Source organism: Neofelis nebulosa, chromosome 4, assembly GCF_028018385.1.
Source record: "Neofelis nebulosa isolate mNeoNeb1 chromosome 4, mNeoNeb1.pri, whole genome shotgun sequence".
NCBI lineage: Eukaryota > Metazoa > Chordata > Mammalia > Carnivora > Felidae > Neofelis > Neofelis nebulosa.
The window spans coordinates 59,048,041-59,068,284 of NC_080785.1; the positions used below are offsets into that span (position 1 = coordinate 59,048,041).

Genomic DNA, 20,244 nt, shown 5'->3' on the forward strand with positions numbered 1-20,244 from the left:
ACATTATGTAACAAATACTGCAAATAGTACTGTATATGTTGAAAGGATGTAAAAGTTTTGTTTTTTCTTTTCTAATTCATATGGAAATTTATTTATTAAAAATTATTTTCCTTTTCTTTATTTCAGACCAGTCTATCCATATGGGGATGGGGAAGCCTTGGCATTGTCCTTTCTCTAATAACCTTTGGACCCTTTGTAATATTTTATTTGGCATTTTATATCCTCTGCTTTGTGGGTGGGTAAGTATTCTCAAAGATAATCTTATAATTGCTATGTCATACTCTGTTGTTAAAAATTGAAACAAATGACCATGAGACCTCAAGAAGAAGAAAAAAATGACCATGAGAAATGGAAGTATGGTTTGTGAATGCTCTTTTTTGCAAATTATTTTTTACCAAAGTTAAATGAAATAAAATTAAGATACCTAACTAAAAGCAATGTAATGGGGGACACTTGGGTGGCTCAGTTGGTTGAGCATCTGACTTTGGCTTAGGTCATCGTCTCCCAGTTCGTGAGTTCGAGCCCTGTGTCGGGCTCTGTGCTGACAGCTCAGAGCCTGGAGCCTGGTTTGGATTCTGTGTCTCCTCTCTCTTTATCCCTCCCCCCCATTCGTGCTTGCGTGCGCTCTCTCTCTCAAAAATAAACAAACATTAAAAAAAAAAAAAACAATGGTGATTGTTATTTGTATCAGAAATATGCGTAATAATTTTCAAAAAGCTTTCAATTTCCAATGATATAAACTTTTTGTATAATTTGACAGTTTTAAAGAGTTTTTATTCCTTTTAGTGTTATTACCTTTTAGGAGTGAAAAAATTTTAAATCTATTATATTAATAAGTTATATTGAGATGATTCAAGTTTTGTATAGTATAGAAGATACTGTTTCATTGATTAGACTTCAAACAATGTTAATTTCCCTTGGGGAATGCTGTTACTTTGTTATAGAAAATTCAAACAACCGATTTTGCCTTTTTCTCTTCATGTTTGTTTGGTTAACAGTGTTTATGCTTTACCTTGAATTGATAATCCTTTACAAGAGAGGTTTCAATCATGATTTAGTATAGCTTCCTATATGGAGCATTTGGTATCAGATGTGAGTTGTATATGAGAAAATCTATAGAAAACAGAGGTAGATGCTTGTTATTTAGATACTCAAACCAAGGTCGCTTAGCTGAGTATTTTGTTGTTACTATGTGTGTGTGAATGTACATATATGTTTGTGTGTGTGTCTGTATTTTTAAGATACGTTTATGTAATTGTGGAATGAATACCTTTGAGTTCTTTTTTTTTTTTTTAAGTTTATGTATTTTGAGAGAAAGCAAGCAAGCACGGGCACCAGTGTGGAGGGTGGGAGAGGGAGAGAATCCCAAGCAGGCTTCTGGCTGTCATCATGGAGTAGGCTGACATGGGACTCAAATTTTCGAACCGTAGTAAGATCATGACTGAGCCAAAGTCAAGGATTGGGTGCTTAACTGACTCAGCCACCTAGGCACCCTCTTGAGATCTTTTTAAAAAATCTTTTGAGACCCCAAATATTTGGAAGAGCTATTTGAACCTATAGGTTTAGAGAACTTAGCTGAATTGAATAGCATATATAAACTGTGTCCTGAGAGACTGTAAGATACTCAAGAACTGACTTCTAAATGTACATAACACCACCCACCTCTTTCACAATAGGGTTTGAAAGTTATGTGTAGCCATTTTATAGGGAGTGCACCCACTGTTTGTAGAACAAGTGAGAATCAAATCAAACATTTACCTCAAGGACTATTCCTAAAACTATATTTCAGATTGAATATTTTCATCATTATTGCTTAGATATGATACTATATACTGAAGCAATTAGAAATAAGCCATAGGAATTAGATAAGTAAAATTTTGAATATCTTTGTTGATTATAAAGATGACTGAAGACTTTATAGGTCTACAGCCTTCTTTGCTTCATAAATTAGACTTCTTTGTTACAAATTAAGACCAGAGCAGCATGGTTGCATAACTATACAGTTGCACCTCTTCTCTATAGGGTCATGAGTGATTTTACCGATTGGAAAGGAGACTGTTTTGACATGTTTCTCTGAAAAGAAGAGATTTCTTCTGTTCACTAAATGAATAAAACTTTGGCAAAAGTGATGGAGAAGGATTTCAGAATATTTTCCAATATTTCATAAAGGGAGGAAATTGCAACTTTGTCAGCAGGAGCTCTAGGATCCTTTGGAAGGTGGAGGAGTGGAGAATCATTTCTCTTACACGAAAGTGCTCCATATAAAGTTTTGGAAAAGGGGAAGGGTGATGAGTCCATTCATTTCAGAGTCATGGTAACTTTTCTTGTTCCCTTTGTGAGTCTGCAGATTTATCAAGAAGTAATCTCAAAATATTTTTTAGACACTTCTAAAGTTCTGTAAATTTTTAGATAAGATGGAATTTTTAAGGGTGTGTGAAGGCCACTAAAACTCTTTGGGTAGATAATATGAAGAGTCACATGGTAGGGTCTGAAATTCTAAGTTGATATTATATCATAAATTGATTGGATGTTCTGTCCCAGGTTGTTGATCTCCATGAAATTCCCTGCTATGGTAAGGGAACTTTAACTTAAATACTAAGGGCTTCCCAGAATTGTCTCGGGGGTTAGTTAATTAAGCATTTCTCAATTAACTCTGTTATGGTCAATGAGTACCATAATTCCTGAATCACATCTTTCCTATATTGTCTTTAACTACAAAGAATGATTGTCTTTTCTTTAATGTAACTTTGTATGGTTTAATGCTTTATGAATTGTAAGAACGAAAATAGGTTTTTAAATATCAATCTTAAGTAAAATAATTACATTCCATATACTAACCATTTCTTAATTTTAGTGCTTTTTTATTGTGCAAGTTTTTAAAGTTATTTTTTTCCCCTTAAAAATGCAAGTTTGAGAGGAATTAATACATTTCCTATGGCAACCACCTTTTGTTTTTGTTCTGCAGTTTGCCCTTCTACATTGTTGCTAATGTATATATTTTGCTTATAGTCAAAGCTAATTCCTTATTTTCTAATAAAAAGAAAACTTTTGGAAGGAAGATCATTTAGGGATTTTTTTTGTGTGTTTTTTAAAAAAAATTTTGGGGATGCTATTGATACTATATTATGGGCTACTTCATGTGGTTCTGTTGTATCGGATGATAGAGTCATTTGTAGCATCTGATTTTGCTTAAACCTCAAGGCTGAAACTATTAATTAGGTTCTTTGTAAGATCAAACTGTTCCTTCGCTTACTTTCCTACTATCATACTTTGGACAGAGGTTAGTGTTTTATCAGTCTGTTTCATGATAATATTTTTGTTAGCACTGTTAACTTAATGTAAGCATTTTATTGTGTCTGTAAATGTACATATCACTAGATAAAACTGAACTATGAGGCCAGCTTGATTCTTACTAATAATAGCAGATGCAAGACAGGTGAAATTTTTGGTAATTCTGAGGCCAGCTCTTTTAAAAAGAAACAAAAATAGAATTGATGACATGGGCTCATATGACTTGATTTTCTCCACTCCCCTTTCTGCGTTTGTGGTGCTTATACTAAGGAGCAGATAGCCACAGAAAGCAGAGAACTTTGAGAATCTTCCTTTCAGTAGTTGAGGCTGACCATAGTTAATTTTTCACAGTTCCCTTGTCACCACAGCCTTTGAATCATTGGAAGATTACTCCAAGATCATTGTAAAGTTAGAATTTGATGTTTTTTTTTTTTTTTTTTATGGATTTCCTATCTACTTAGTGGTGCTTAGATTTAAGTGGTAAATTTTAAATATAGAAAATATTGATAACGTTTAGTAAATACAGTAAAGCAGTTCTAAACCAGTTTTTGTCTTACTGCAACTCTAATTATTTCAGAACAATTAGCCTTTGGGATATATTTATATGTATCTTTAATTTCCAGTCTGACTTTAAGCTATAAATTAAATCTGTTTCTTTCCTGTATAGCCTTTATTTATTTTATTTCCATAGTGGCAAATTATATTACTATCTCACATTAATCAGTTAACTACAGAAATGTGTGATTTTAGCTATGGATTTAGATCCTATTTGTCTTTGGTTAGCTAGCCTACTTACTTATCGAGGGCTGATTTTCCTAAAGTTTGAACTTGTTGCCCGGGATTCTTTATGAAGTATATTGTATAAAAACTTTGAAAGGCACTCTTGTGTAAATTCATAAAATATTTATAGGTGTTTTAAACTTCAGAACATAACAAAATTGTCAGTTACTTGCCTTGCCAAAGTCAAAAACTTTTTAGTGAATGACAGGGCATCTATTAAACCTGAAAAATACATTTGGTAATAGATGTGTTAACTTATAATAAAATTTTATTTTTGTATCTAAAATTAATTTTTCCCCCAGGGGTTTCGTGGTTACTCTCCTGTTTGGAAAAACAAACTCAGAGAAGTACCTAGAACAGTGTGAACACTCATTTCTTCCTCCAACATCCACTGGGATTCCTAAGGTAAATAGAGTAAAGGAATGTGTGAAACCTCAAAGTCCTTTTCTATGCGGTGATGATAATGTGATCACCTGTATATGGCTTGGCAGATTTTCCTGTAATTCACTAATGCTCACTGTCAGTTTATGGGAGACTTCCTGATCATGCTTAGAAAATGCATTTTTAAAAGAATACTTTGAAAACTTTTTTAATGTTAGATGTTAAAAAGTGGAAATGCAAGTTTTAGGAAAAGATAGAAATTTGGGCCCTCATCCTGCTATCTTAACGTAGGATTTCAAAATTTAGAATGAAGTAAATTACATAGAAACCGGAGAGAAGAAAATGGGCACTTTTCTTTAACTGACTTGGAAAATACAGCTTGCAGTTAGGCTATGCAGTATCTATAATTTTAATAATTTAGGCCCAGTTTTATATATATATATATATATATATATCCATCCAACATCTTGAATGTTGGTATATTTCTATTTTTTATATCATAACCTATAAAAATAAATTGGAATTCAGTATTATAAATAAGCTTCAGATTTGCATTGCCTTCAATTGTTGGGTATTCAGGATGGTTTGTTTCATCTTGTATGAAGAGAGACGAATGGTCTGGAGTTGATACCTGTATTTTAACTTTACATTTATTAACTTGTCCATTATGTGCTAAGATGTAGGAGATGCAGAGATAGTAATATACAGTATTATTTTATATTACTGAAATAAAAGAATTTCACCCCATCCTAGTAACTTTCATATTAATAATTTTTTTTCTTCTAATACTTAACATTTAAAATCTCTTTGAGACTTTCTCCTGGCCTCCTTTAGAATTCCTGTTTATACGTATTCTTTTGAGTTTGCTCACAAATCTTTTCGAGGAAATGAACCTTTTCTTTTTGGATTGTTTCTTAGCCATCCATTACTTTTCATTCATTGGAATGGTACATAATATAGGATGGGAAATACGTTAAAAATTAATATCCTAAATGGAAATAATAACAGTCAAGACTAGCTAAGTCTTATAATCTGTTTTTTAGTACATCATATAAAAAGAGTGATTTTCATTTGCTATTTCTAAAATGATATATAAGTATGTTTTATGAAAAAAGTCTTAGCAGTTGCATGTTATAATTTGAAGCCTATGTTATATATATATATATAATGTATGTTAAATAATATATATATATATTTGTGCTTTGCTATTTGTTCATATTTTTAATTGAAGAGTGTCCCACTGGTTTTCACTGTATTTCCAGTCCACTGATCTTTCTGAAGACTACAGAGAAATAGAGGAATTCATTTTCTTTAGTTGATAAAAATCATCCCTAAATAAAGTTAATTAAAATATATTCATTTGGCAGCTGTGTATATAGGGTGGGAAGGGAGAAGAGGAGAGTTTAATAAAGACAATTATTAATTTGACTCACCTGAAACACTAACTTAGGGCTTTGAAGTTTAATTGAAATATAGCAACAATATCTTTTCAGTTTTCTCACATTATAAATAATATTTGCTGATTTTTTAAATTTTTGAAGATAACAATAGAATTTTTTTCTGGGTGTCTAACTTTGTTAGAGAAACTTTGAGAGCTGGTGTTTGGTTTATACCAGAGCCTTAAGAAATAGGGCTATTATTGACTGACTTGAAGATGACAGGAAAGTTACAATGAATATTCAGTTAGAAGTGAACTATAGAGATTTTAAATTGAGAAACTGTGCAGTAAAATGTTATTATTTTCTTTAAGTGCTTAGAAGAAATGAAACGAGAAGCCAGGACTATAAAGATTGATAGAAGATTGACAGGTGCCAATATAATTGATGAACCTCTCCAGCAAGTGAGTTTTCCTTTGTGGTATTTGCATACCTTGTATTGTGTAATAAGGTTTATTTCTTTTGAAAATACTAGGAAATATTTTTTGTTATATATGTAATATGCTGGAAATTTCTTATGCTGTCCTTGGATCCTGTATTTAAACATGGTACCTTATTTGAGAAATCATTCATAATGAAGGGGCTTATGTAATATTCAAGCCTTTTGTTTGAATTTGCGTTTAGAAAAAAGTTTCTTTGATAATGTTTCTAATTATTTTAAAGTTAAAATGCTCTTTAGCTGATGAACAAGCTTAGTGGTTTGGTAAATCAGACATTTTTTTCCTATTGTTTTTTAAATGGATATACTTGATTTGATTAAAAAAAATTTAAAAATCAGATTAAAAAATTTTTTTCTCCTCCCAGATATTTTTCGTTGATGTTTATTTAATTATATGATTATTATGTGTACTTTAAAATTCTAACATTTCTTTTGTAGATGAACCATATTTAGTGTACCTGATTTTCAAAAATAATACACATCAAGTTGTATTATTTGCTGTTTATTGGCTGCTTTAATACTGTTGCAGTATCCAAGGTCCTAGAATTAAGTGAACTCCTTTGTCTTTTTTGGTAATTTGTCTGCAGTATATTTGAAGATATAATCTTGGAAAAGAGGTTTCTTTTTGAGAATTAGGGTCATTTGGTATTATTTTGCACCTCATTCCATTGAACTAATTAAACTCTTGATTGTATCATGGCACTGAAAGTTTATGCTTTTTGCAGACTCTGTCTTTACCTGAATATGGGTAGGGATTGACCACAGATAAGGCAGTTTTTTTAAAATCACAGTTTAGTGTGTAGAGAGTAAATATAAATTGATAAATAATCCTTCCAGGTTTTAATTCACCACTGATCCTTTTTAAATCCTAAAGCTGTATTTTTCCCCAATATTTTTGTTTTAGGTTATCCAGTTTTCCTTGAGGGATTATGTCCAGTACTGGTATTATACACTAAGTGATGATGAATCTTTTCTTCTTGAAATTAGGCAGACTCTTCAAAATGCACTCATTCAGTTTGCTACTAGGTAAGGTCACTGTTTGATGCAGAAAAATTTAAAATATATTGTTTATACCAGTAAGGAAAATGACTTTTAAATGGAAGGGGGAAATTGATTATTAAAAGGTAAGTAGAGGGCTTCTGGGTGGCTCAGTTGGTGAAGTGGCCAATTTCAGTTCAGGGCATGATCTCAGGGTCCATGAGTTCGAGCCCCACGTCAGGCTCTGTGCTGACAGCTCAGAGCCCGGAACCTGCTTCAGATTCTGTCTCCCTCTCTCTCTGCCCCTCCCTCCTTCTCACTCTGTCTCTTTCTCTCAAAAATAAACATTAAAAATTTTTTTTTAAAAAAGGTAAGTAGAACAGTAGTTATTATTGTGAGATAACGCTCGGATTATAGAACTGGAGCTCGAAAAACGTATACTTCTTTAACCTTTATATTTACAGGATGTTGATCTTGATTAAGCCTTGATTTCTGTCTGGATGTAAGTTTCTTCATCCAGGTCTGGTCATGTGACTTTCACCCCACTTATTGAGAATACCTTTTTTTTCCCCCTCTTATGCAGATACTCTGTTTTATTTTAGTGCCATGGAAGTAGTTTCAGTATAACTTCTCTTTTACTTTTGACACATACCTAGAAGTACTTTTAGGGGGAGAAGAAACCAAAGGATCATTAAGTCAGTGGAGAATATTCAGTTTATTTTCAGAAGGGAGTGTAGTTTGATGAGTTTGCTTTAAGAAATTTTTAGGAGATATACTAAATTTCTTACCTTACAAAACTTGCTTATATACTACCTTTCGTATGACAAAATATTTTGGTCTCTATTGTATTTAAACTACTTGATTTTTTGGGTGGCCATTTCATATCCAGAAATTACTTATTTTTGAAAGAAAGGATTTTATGTTTGGATGAGTTTGCTTTTTTTTTTTTATTTTTTATTGAAGGATTTTGTTACCCACTCCACACACAGATTTTCCTACCAGCCTGTAGCCTCAAGGCAGGAAGTTGCATGCCTTGACCTTCAGTACACTTTCAAATCTGAAGGTGTTGTTTTTTAGCCAGCCCCTCTTCTTCCCCACTTAAATTCTTGAAATACAATCTTGTACTTCTGACAGTCTTGGAGAATTAGAGCTTTGCCCTGGGGCTTGTATGGCATTTTCATCTCTGTGCACATAGATGTTTCCAGCTCATGCTACCCTGTCAGGACTTTTCAGCTGTAACTCATTTAATCCTGAGCTTCAGAGTAGGAGCTTAGTTCTTCAACCTCAGGTCACTGGGGAGGCCTGCAGTAATGTGTATGGTTTGAATAATAACCTTACGTGTAGAGATAGATCTGAACTCCTTCTCCCTCAGTGTTAACAGCAAACATTTGCCCAGTAGCCAGCCATCATTACAAGTGTACGCTCCCTGTGGAACACCAAAAATAAGGTATGATAAAAAGTCAGAGATTGGATTTTATCTCCTTTATTTCATATATATAACATTATTGAGTATTGGGTATTCATTCTTTCAGGTAACTCTTCTGAATCAGTCATTCACTACTTTCTATAGTAACATCATCCTAATGACTTTTTTTTTCTTCCTTTGGAAAGGTAGAAATAAGAGTCCATTATTGATGTATCTGACGGCCTAAGTATGTATTGAAATCTAACAAATTTTAGACCTGGAAAGAACTTTGAACTAGTAATTGGGAGACTTGAGTTTGCATTCTGCTCTACTACTTAGCTATGGAACTATGAACAAGTATTTTAAACTTTTTGAATCTTTGTTTTTCTCATATGTGAAATAAGCATAATCATACCTTATCTGTTCTGTGTTCCTTACAGGGTTATTGTTGGCATCAAATTTATTTAATTCATTCAACTAATATTTTGTGCCTACTTTGTACCAACCAGGTGCTGCAGATACTGCAGTGAATAAAACAGAATCCCCATTTGATGGAATGTAATAAAAATAACACTTGTGAAAATGTTTTTAAAGTTGTGAAGGAATTTGAAATTTAAATTTTTAACGCCCTCCAGCATTTATAATTTCACAGATGAGGAAGCTAAGGTCCAGAAAGATTGATTAGTCCAAGATTATCCACAGTCTAGTATTCTTCTTTCATTCCCTACCAGATATGTCATCATTTAGATTTTTCATCTTAGGAGTGCCTTGGTGGCTCAGCCTGTTAAGCAGCTGACTTTGGCTCAGGTCATGATCTTATGGTTTGTGAGTTCCAACACTGCACTGGGCTCCCTGCTGACAGTGTGGAGCTTGCTTGGGATGCTTGCTCACTGGCTCTCTCCCCCTCCCCACCCTCTGTGCCTCTCTCTGTCCCTCCCCCACTCATGCTCCCTATCTCAAAACAAAACCAAAAACAAACAAAAAAAAAACTTTAGATTTTCATCCTAATTTCCCCCCCTTTTTACCTCTCATTGCACTATTTTCCCTGTTTTTGATCCCCCAAACCACCTTTTCTTTACCCTTCATGTAATAAATTGTTTTGTTTTTATTCTTTTCCCCCTTTTGTAACATTGTGTGCTATCAAGGTGAATATTTGGGTGATTGCAGAAAGAGTCAGGTTTCTTTCATCCTGGACTGACCTGAATTTATATCTTTGCTTTCTCATTGACCTTAAGTTTTTGGACAAATAAATCCTCTCCTTTTGAACCTTAGTTTCCTCATTTGTAATAGACTGATAATAACGAAGTTACTTTTGAGGCTGTTTTCAGGGTAAAAATGATACAAAGTCAAGTCCCTGGTATTTAGTAAGGTTCAGTAATTGTGTCATCCATGTGAATGACTTTATTTTTGTTCTATGTTGGCTTTTTCTTTTACTACTAAAAGGTATGTCTTACAGAGTCTCCATGATTGTTTTCAATGATAGTATGGAAAGTAGGTCTGTTTGCAGTCACTTGAATACTACTTTGTTCCTTGTTCTGTGCTGTCTGTTGTTTCTGGAGCATGTAACAGGAGCATTAAGTTATTGCCTCTGCCCTTCAAGGTACAGTCTTGTATAGGGGCCCATGAAGCCCTGAAAGTGTATGCACAACTGTTTTTTTTTAATTGGGTGATTACAGATTTCATTTTAAAAAGGGACTATGAACCCAGAAAAAAATTTGAAGCCCTCCATTTTGGTGGTCATATTTATTCATTACCTTGAGGAAACAATTACAGAGTATTGGTATAAAATGTAAAGCTAATTTTGAGACACAGTAGGAAGAAAAGACATATGAAGAGTCTGAAGTCCTGATTTTGAGCTTTAATGCTATTATTAAGCTGTAAGACCTTGAATGAACAGAATATATAAATTCTTTGAGTCTGGTGATAACTCATATCTACTTATCAGGTTGTTAGGTTTAAATGACATCACATGACATCACATGTGAGAGAGGACCTTGTATTAACATTAGTATCTATTACTCTAGTAGCATTTTGGGGATGGGAACCTTCATGGAGCACACTTGAGTTCTCTGTGGTAGAACCTGGGTGTGAACTAGGCTGGAGCTTTAGGGGATGAATATGTGATAACCTTTGTATTTTTATTCCTCTTTCAAATAAGATATTATGATACAGCACTGAGAGCTCTGGGATATCTGTATTACAGTTCTACCTGTACCATTGAGTTATAGTGTACTTAAGATTTCTTACCATTTATGTAAAATAATAACATTTGTAGCAAACTCAGAATTGTGAGGGGCAAATGAGATGATGTTCAGAAAGCATTTCATGGAATATTTATCAGCCAATAAGTGGTATTTTGAGCAAGTTACTTGACTTTCTCTGTTTCAATCTCTGCATCAGTGAAATGGGATAATTATCCCATGGGGTTATTGTAATGTTTATATATGGTACTAGTGCATGTAAAATACCACAGGATTGGTACACAGTAAATGTTCAGTGTATGTTAACTTAATTTTTGTATGTAACTTAATTTTTGCTACTTACTATGTTCCTAGAATATATACACAGATTCTTTTACCTTATCTTAGTTTGTTTGGGGGGCATGGGGTGGGGGGGGGGAGATCAAATTAAAGCACTTAAGATATAGAGCAACAAAGTAGTCATTTGTGTGGTATTAAAAGCAATTTTTTTTTTTAAGTTTATTTTGAGAGAGAGAGGGTGCACATGAGTGTGGGAGGGGCTCAGCACAGAGCCCGATGCAGGGCTTGATCTCATGACTCTGGGATCATGACTTGAGCTGAAATCAGAAGTTGGATGCTTAACTGCCTGAACGAGCACCCAGGCGTCCCAAGAGCAATTTTTATGTAGAGGTAGAATGGACCAGAGTAACTAATGAAGACCTCTTGTGGATTAAGGTTAAAACTGGTCTTCAAGAATGGATATGTGGGATAGAGAGGGATGAAGGACGTGCTAGGAAAGAGCAAAGTTCTGAGAAGGGAGATAAGGTTAGTGTAGTAGAAGCCATAGGGAAATACAAGTGATCAAGTAACCTAGTTGCGCTCAAAGGTAAAATATGGCAACTCTGTTCCTTCACCTCTGTTCCCCTTAACCCCAAGGTTAGTAGAAAAGAGATATATTCTAATGCCATGGCTGTGTTCTTCCTAAAGGGTTTTCCTGTGGGAGGAGGAGGTATGGCTATGTATGTTCCAGGATTCAGTGGATACTAATGATAGTGCTCTTTCTGGAATGATGGGAGATATGTTGTGATTATTTAGCCATTTTTCTCACAACCTTTGTCATAGAAGTAATAGATCATGTGTTCCTAGACTCCTCCAAAAGGGAAGCACAACTCAGATAATGGACATTTGTATCAGTAAAGTTGTACACTCTTTTGCCATTTTCTAGTCTTTGCCATTTGAAGACTTAGCTTAAAACTGACCTTAATCAGGGGCACTTGGGTGGCTCAGTCAGTTAAGCGTCTGACTTGGCTCAGGTCATGATGCCATGGCTCACGGGTTCGAGCCCTTTGTAAGGCTTTGTGCTCACAGCTCAGAGTCTGGAGCCTGCTTCGGCTTCTGTGTCTCCCTCTCTCCCTCTGCCCCTCCGCCGCTCATGCCCGGTCTCTAATATACATAAACAATAAAAAATGAAGAAAAACAGACTTTAATTAAAAAAATGATTATTGTCCTATTTACTACAGTACAGCAAAAACAATTAGGATTATTTATTTGTTTACTTATTTTAAAGATTTCATTTTTAAGTGATCTCTAGTGTTGGGCTCGAACCCACAATCCTGAGATCCAGAGTTGCACGCCCCAACAGCTGAGCCAGCCAGGTGTCCCAGGAACCGTTGAGTATTTAAAAGAAGGGAAAATAACTTAATGTTTTTACATATGTAGAATAGAACAGGGGTTGTTAATTGTATATTATATAATTCACATATCACACAATTTAACCACTTAAAGTCAGTGACTTTTATTTATGGAGTTATGCAGTCTTCATCACAGTCATTTCAAGAACACGTAAATGACCCACAAGAAACCTTGTATCTACTGTCATTCACTCCCTGTATTCCCCTCCCCGCCCCCCCCCCCCCCCCGCCCCCCAAGTATCTATTTCTAGGTAACCCTTACCTAATTTCTGTTCCTCCTAATTATGTGTCCTTTTGTGACTGGCTTCTTTTTCTTTCACTTAGCATAATGTTTTCGAGGTTTATCCATGTAGCATATGTTACTATTCTTTCTTATTGCTGAATAAGAAATAACAAATAACAACTGCCAGACAGGCACTCTGTGATTTTGTCTGTCTTTTTGATTACAGCTGTCTTAGTGGGTGTGAAGCGGTATTTCATTATGGTTTTGATTTGCATTTCCCTGAGAGAGAGTGGTATTGAGCATTTTTTCATGGGATTATGAGTTATTTGTTGTTATTTGTTATTTATTTCATCGTATGATAATAAACCACATTTTGTTTATTCATTAGTTGGTGGACATGTGGATTCATCAGCTGGTGGATATGTGGATTGTTTCCACCTTTTGGATATTATGAAGAATGGTACTGTGGACACTCATGTACAGGTTTTTCTGTGGACTTACGTTTGTATTTCTCTTGGATATACAGGAGTAGAATTTCTATGTCTGTTTCTAACTCTAACCTTTGAGGAGCTGCAAATTGTTTTTCAAAGTGGCTACATATTCTCACCACTACACTATAAAGGTTCTGATTTCTCCACATCCTCGCCTACACTTGATTTTGTCTTTTCTTTTTTCTTCATTTAAGTAACCTCTGTACCCTACATGGGGCTTGAACTCATGACCCTGAGATCAAGGGTTGCATGCTCTTTTGATTGTGCCAGACAGGCATTCTGTGTTTTGTCTGTCTTTTTGATTACAGCTGTCTTAGTGCGTGTGAAGTGGTATTTCATAATTGTTTTGATTTGCATTTCCCTGAGAGGTAGTGGTATTGAGCATTTTTTCATGGGCTTATGAGTTATTTTTTGTATAGCATCTTTAGCGGATGTCTACTCAGATTTTTCCCCATTTTAAAATTAGGTTATTCAGTAATTTTAGTAAGTATAGTATATTGTAGACAGTTTTTGTAAATACAGTTTTATTGGACAGTCACACTCATTTGTTTGCATTTTTGTCCATGGCTGCTCCTGTGCTACAATAGCAGAGTTGACTAGTTGTGACCCAGACAGTGTGGTCTGCAAAGCCTAAAAAAAATTGCCATTTGGCTCATTAGAAAATAAGTTTTCTGACTCTTGAATTAGTTTTGTAGTCATTAAAATATTTAGGAAGCATTGTTAAACTAATAGGAAATACATTAGAGTAAAAATTATTCAACATAGTGTATGATTTTAGCCATGTAAGAAAACCATAAATATGCATGCATAGCAAAGAGACTGATGGGAAATACACTAAAATATTAACTGATCTTTGGATTGTGGATTATGGCTGATTAAGGCTGATGCTGAAAATTAAAAGAAGGAAATTACATTTGGGGCACCTCAGTGGCTCAGTCAGTTAAGTGTCTGACTGGCTCAGGTCATGTCACAGTTAGTGGGTTCAAGGCCTGTGTCGGGCTCTGTGCTGACAGCTCAGAGCCTGTAGCCTGCTTCAGATTCTGTGTCTCCCTCTCTCTCTGCCCCTCCCCTACTCGTGTTCTGTCTCTCTGTGTCTCTCAAAAGTAAATAAATATTAAAAAAACAAAAAAAAAGGAAGGAAAGAAATTACATTTTACAGAATGAGACTGTATTCTTTTTATAGCCAGAGACCGAAGATAGAAACATTTGGTAATGAGCAATAAAGATATCTAGGATGGCAGCCACATCCCTTTATTTCTTTGGGAAGTGATCTGGAAACTAATGCTCAAAATAGTGTTTTTATATGTGATTAAATAGTAACTAGTCAAATTCTTCTTGATTTAGGTCCATTTATGACTTGTATGACTTGTTTTTCCCTACAGAATTTTGATATATTTTACTGTGGGGTCTAGGAATGTTTCATTTGTCAGGTACATCTTGTTAGAAAAGCTTGTTTATTTTAATATTTTAATACTTAACCTTATATCTAAGAGGATGCACACTTAGCCCTAGGTTATTTCTTTTCCTTTCCTACAGCTTGATTAAGGCTTCCATCGCTGTGTTCTTTATACTCACCCTCTAAAATAGCTGAGTGTGTGCCTCATGTGTGTTTCTCTAAGTTGTTCATTGTATTCTGAGATCTGTGTCCTTTAGAACATCTGGATCTTTAATCTCTTTGAAGCATTGGGCACAGGATGTAGAATTGAACATCTTATGTGGTGTTAGAGTTCACTAAATATAATTTCCCTTAATATGGTTACATAAAACTGCATGCCTAAATTTTTTTTCCATTTTTTTTAGTTTTCTTATAACTTTAAGAGTCAGGAGGTTTTGTGTTATTAAGGCACAGTAAATAAAACACTGAATGGAAAATTAAGAATCCTGATTTATTTATTTTTAATTTAAAAAATTTTTTTAAATGTTCATGTTCTTGAGAATACAGTGGGTGGGTTCCCCTCATCGGGCTCAGTGCTGACAGTGTGGAGCCTGGGGCCTGGTTCAGGTTCTGTGTCTCCCTCTCTGTCTGCCATTCCTTTCTTGTGCTCACTCTCACTCTCAAAAATAAATAAACTTTTTAAAAAAATTAAAAAAACTAAAGCCTTGATCTCACTAACTGTATGATCTAGAAGAAGTAATTGAAGTCTGGCTCTATAATGGTGGGACTTGTAATTATTTCAGATCCCTTGAAATTCTAAAATACTAAGACTTCCTTGGTCAGGTTGTATTAGTGTCGGTTTGTTTTTATTTTTCCAGTCATACCTCATCCTCAAAACATGCACTCACATACTCTGTCATACCTTACATTTTGGATACCATTTGGGGAGTCACTTTTTATAGTGTCTTATGTTGCTAATGAAATTTGATTTACTTAGGAATTAAAGCGCTCTTCTATCTGTTGTTTTACTAGTAGGAGGTCTTAGAGTAGAATGATAATAAAGTTTGTTTATACTTTTTATTATGTTTCTATGTGGTTAGGAAGAATGCTTGACTTAAGACATAAAAGACATTTAGTGGACTAATCTTTTCTCGATGGTTAAGTCTTGTATCATTGAAAATGAAAAAAAAATTATTATCCAAATTATTTATGGCTGCTATTCTTTATAGAATGGTGAAAACAATACATTTGTCGTTTTAGAAGTCTAAGTTTTGTGAAGTGTAAGTATTCCTCCCATGGTTGATTTTAAGCTATTGGCAGGCAGTCACTGAACATGGAACTAGAAAAGGAATGTGCACATTTGGCTCTCCCACTTTCTTTTTTTTCCCCTGCTGGGAAAAGGTGCTTCCAATGAAGGGAGCAGACAGATTTGTAATGATGAAGCAGTGAGACTTGTTTCCTTGTGTGGTTGATGATTCAGTTCTTTTATATGTATTTGAGGATTATGGTAAAGAGTAATAGTAAATTTAATGTAAATTCAGTAATGTGAAAAAAAAGTTTCATTATTTTATTCATATCCTTATAATTAGATTTTTAAAGTAGATTTTCAAAGGGAAACAAAGGTGCTCTGGAGAGATGGTTACGGTCACATGTATTTATGAGTAAGTTGAGATGGCACGAAGGGTAATTCTTTTAATGGATTTAGAAGCAAGTTTACAGTTCTGTGCCTTAAAAACCTGCACAAATTCAATTTCAGGCTGAAGCTTTGGACACTGTAACAAAGTAGTCCTTAAAGGGCTCCTGAAGGCTGGAAACAATTTAAGGTTTATGTTAAAGTGTGTATCCTTTCTGATAGTGAATTATGAGGGGGAAGTTACTGCCTGATTCAGTGCCTCAAGAAGGGATTCTTCTTTAACAGGCCACCTACTTTCACTAAAAGATGTCTTTGGATCAGTTGATCAAAAGCCCTCTACTGCAGTAAAACATTTTTCAAAATCTCCTCTAAGATTCTTGCTTATTAAAATCTACCCAGGAAAAAGTAGGAATTTTACTACAGTAAAGATTTTTTTTCAAATGCCCATTTTTTTAAAATAGAAGGTAAAAGAGATGATATAGGAGATATTATAATTTTATGTGATTGTTTATTATATTGCTTTGTTAATATATCTTTAAAAAGCCTTCAGATATGTACATGTATGTGTGTGTATATATACATATACACTTAAACACGTACACACTATGCAGTATTCAGTGCCATTCTTACTGTATTCAAATAGGGTCTTAGTAGTTATTTCTGAAAAAAAAAATGTGGCATCAGGAACACAACATTTATTACAGGATTTTGTGTGTGTGTGTGTGTGTGTGTGAAAATCAGTTTTTACTTTTATCCCTTTGACATAAAAGACCATTTCCAGGAAAGTATTCTGCCACGGATGTGAAAATTGCCTTTAGTACCCAACAGCCACCCCGTCTTTAGTCAGGCACATCCACCGCATGATGACCCTTACATATACCATGCTTATTCCCTCCTTTTGCTCATTCCTATATCCTGTCTTTCTCCCATTTCAGTACCACTCATTCAATAAGATTTGTTTTAAATGTAGCTTCTTTATTTAATCCGTTTAAACTACAGCATAACACTTCGCTTCTACTTTTGTGTGTAGTTATTGTCAGTAAAATTTTCAGCTAGTTTTGGTATGTTTCCAATTCTGTACTGCTGTGGTAGCAATTCTCTTAACTTATTTCAGTTAACCAGTATTCTCTATTCCCTTTGTAAGACATACAGATTTATGCCCTTAGCATTAAAGCTAGGTGAAAAGACCACTTTCTGGCATTTATGTCCGCTCTTGTTCCCATCTTTTGAGTTTTAGGTTTCTCAAAAGTATGCTTGGCCTCCAGAATATCTGGTTCACTTGGTCTGTGTTGTGAGCTGAACATGTGTGATTTAGAGGAGAAAGATAACCAAATATGTTAAAAAAGAAAGTTGTATTTGTCCAGGTGTGTGTATCCCAGTTAAGCTTATTATAATCATCATTTAATTTACTCCTACATCGTTGGAAGAACTATGAGAATGGCAAGGTAGTTTCTATGAAAACTGCCTTTTGCATTGGATTTTACTCAAAGCTAGGTGTTAAATGGATTATAGTTGAATCAGGTGTGCACAAGACAAGTAATGAAATATTGGTGGAAAATCTTTTTTTTTTAAATTTTTTAAAAAATATTTATTTACTCTTGAGACAGAGCATGAGCAGGGGGAGGGGCAGAGAGAGAGGGAGACACAGAATCCAAAGCAGGCTCCAGGCTCTGAGCTGTCAGCACAGAGCCCAACGCGGGGCTTGAACTCACCGACTGTGAGGTCATGACCTGAAGCTGAAGTCGGATGCTTATCTGACTGAGCCTCCCAGGCGCCCCAGAAATATTGGTGGAAAATCTTGAAAGACTCTGCATTCAGATTTGTTCACAAATGTCTTTAGTTATACTGTTTAAAAGGAATTGGGCGCCAAACTGTTGCAGTGTAGGAACGTTTTATTAAAGACAAAAGCCACATTGATATATCATTTAGCAAAACCTTGGTCAAATATAAAGTCTTCATTTTATGTTGAAAGTTTATATGATTTACATTAAAATGAAATATATTCATGACTCCTTTTGGTCAGATATTTTCATTTTCTTACCAGTTACCAGTTTTCCATGTCCTGTGTGTGTGTGTGTGTGTGTGTGTGTGTGTGTTGTACATGCTTGGATGCGTATTCAGGTTATATAATCATGGACTCTTAAAACTCGTTAGTCCTTAGAGAAAACAAACCCTGGGAAGTGATGTGGCTTGCTGAATTTCACAACTAATGTAATGGTGCTCTTTTACAGAAATAGTTACTTGATTTTGGTGTGTTTTTTTGCATTACTGATGATGAGCTGTACACTGCTTAGCATAGATGGAATCAGTGATGTAATTTATATAATCTCATTGTCAGCCCCCATATTTGGGATATTCATTGTCTTGTTTTGGTATTAGCATTAAGTAACTTTAGGATTTAGAAAGGCAAGAAGAACTTCTCACTTTGTGTCCTATTTCAGAACTTAAATAGGGAACCATCATGTGTGCCTCATGTTGTCTCTCTTGGGACACTTGTTAACAGTGTTTTGACCCTGAAAGAGGAATCCATGAATCAGTATGCATCGAGTGCCTCCAGTGTTCAACACACTGTTTAGCTATGGGAGATACCCTTGTGAATAAAAGGAACACAGAATAAGACAGACAAAGTCTCTGGCTTCCTGAGGTTTTTATCTCAGCAATTAAATTCATCTCTAGCAGTTGAATTATTTCACTGTAGGTTGTAAGTGCTATAAAGAATGGAAAATTTGGTGCTTTGACATTGTATCACTGCAGATCCATACCTAGTCTGAAGAAATAAGGCAGAGAGGGAGAAGAGTGAGGGTCAGGGAAGGCTGCCAAGTGAAATTGACTTTTTAGATGAACTCTAAAGTAAGTGGGAATTGTCAAGTGAATGTGAGGGAGAGAAGGGAAATGTGTGGAGGGTGGGTGGGGGTGAACAAACTTGGCAGAGGGATCAGCGTATCTACAGGCTTTGAAATAAGACAGGACGTATTTGAGTTTGAGAAATGGAAAGAGCCCGTGAGTCAGCAGAACAGAAAGGAAGTAAGAGGGTGGAACAGATGGTGATGAGGAAGTAAGCAGGGTCATCCTGGGTATGCACGTTCTTAGAGAAAGTGTTCATGCTTAGCCCTAAGATCCATGGGGAGTTATTGAAGGGGTTTTGAATCTCTTATCTTGTACTATCATATTTGTATTTTTAAAAAGATCGCTCTGGCTGCTGTATGCATCCAGAATGATGGGGATACAAAGGTGGTAGACATGGGAAACCGTTTAAAATAAAAGGCCAGGAATAGAATGCTGGCCGGAGGAATGGAGATAAAGACATGCAAATATATGTTCAGAGAGGTACACTTGATGGTTTGGTTTTTGCTCTTATACTTTAGTAAAACTTCATTACTTGTTTGCATTTCTAGTTAACTTTCTTAATTTTTGCAACTATTTTGCCAAGATATGACAGAAAGGCTTTAGTGGCCTGCTGTAAATTTTAGAATCTCAGGGTAGGTTTGACTATATCACTTATCCCCTTGGTAATATAGGCAATAATTCTCTCCTTATTTAAATTCAAGAAATGAAAGCTTATAATAGTAATAAAATGAATTTTATTTTATTGTGTAATAATCCAAGTGTTTTTATTAGAATAAGAATCATGTGGAGGAATAGTTTAAACAAAGTGAAAAGAGCCTTGACTTGTAGATATAATTTAAGAATAATTGATACTAAGAGCTCTAATAGAAAACTACATGTGGATCAATAGAAGGAAGTGTGGCTGTCACATAAATTGAATGATTTTTAATTGGTTTTTATATTCATGTTCCATTTTTACCTATTACATAATTTTAGAAAGTACGTCACTATCTTCAGAATATTTCCATAAGTTTTAAAAGATAAATAGTACTAGAAATTTTTAGTAGATGTTTTCCTAATTTACAAAGGGAAGCAGTGTATTCTTCTTCTATCTT

The 20,244-nt window shown here is 34.7% G+C and overlaps 1 protein-coding gene across 6 annotated transcripts in view; it reads left to right on the forward strand.

Moving 5' to 3' along the window:
• Positions 1-20,244, forward strand: part of SNX13 (sorting nexin 13) — a 136,380-nt gene that overhangs the window by 44,591 nt on the left and 71,545 nt on the right. For 4 of the 6 annotated variants that reach the window (XR_009260426.1, XM_058724901.1, XM_058724897.1 and 1 more), the window contains exons 2-6: positions 127-239; positions 4,374-4,476; positions 6,203-6,292; positions 7,232-7,353; positions 13,193-13,264. Coding sequence is in view for 5 of the 6 variants with exons in the window: in XM_058724901.1 (XP_058580884.1) it covers positions 127-239; positions 4,374-4,476; positions 6,203-6,292; positions 7,232-7,353; positions 13,193-13,264 (500 nt within the window). In the remaining variant the exon portion in view is untranslated. The remainder of the gene's footprint in view (positions 1-126; positions 240-4,373; positions 4,477-6,202; positions 6,293-7,231; positions 7,354-13,192; positions 13,265-20,244) is intronic. The other 2 variants (XM_058724899.1, XM_058724900.1) reach the window with 1 other exon arrangement.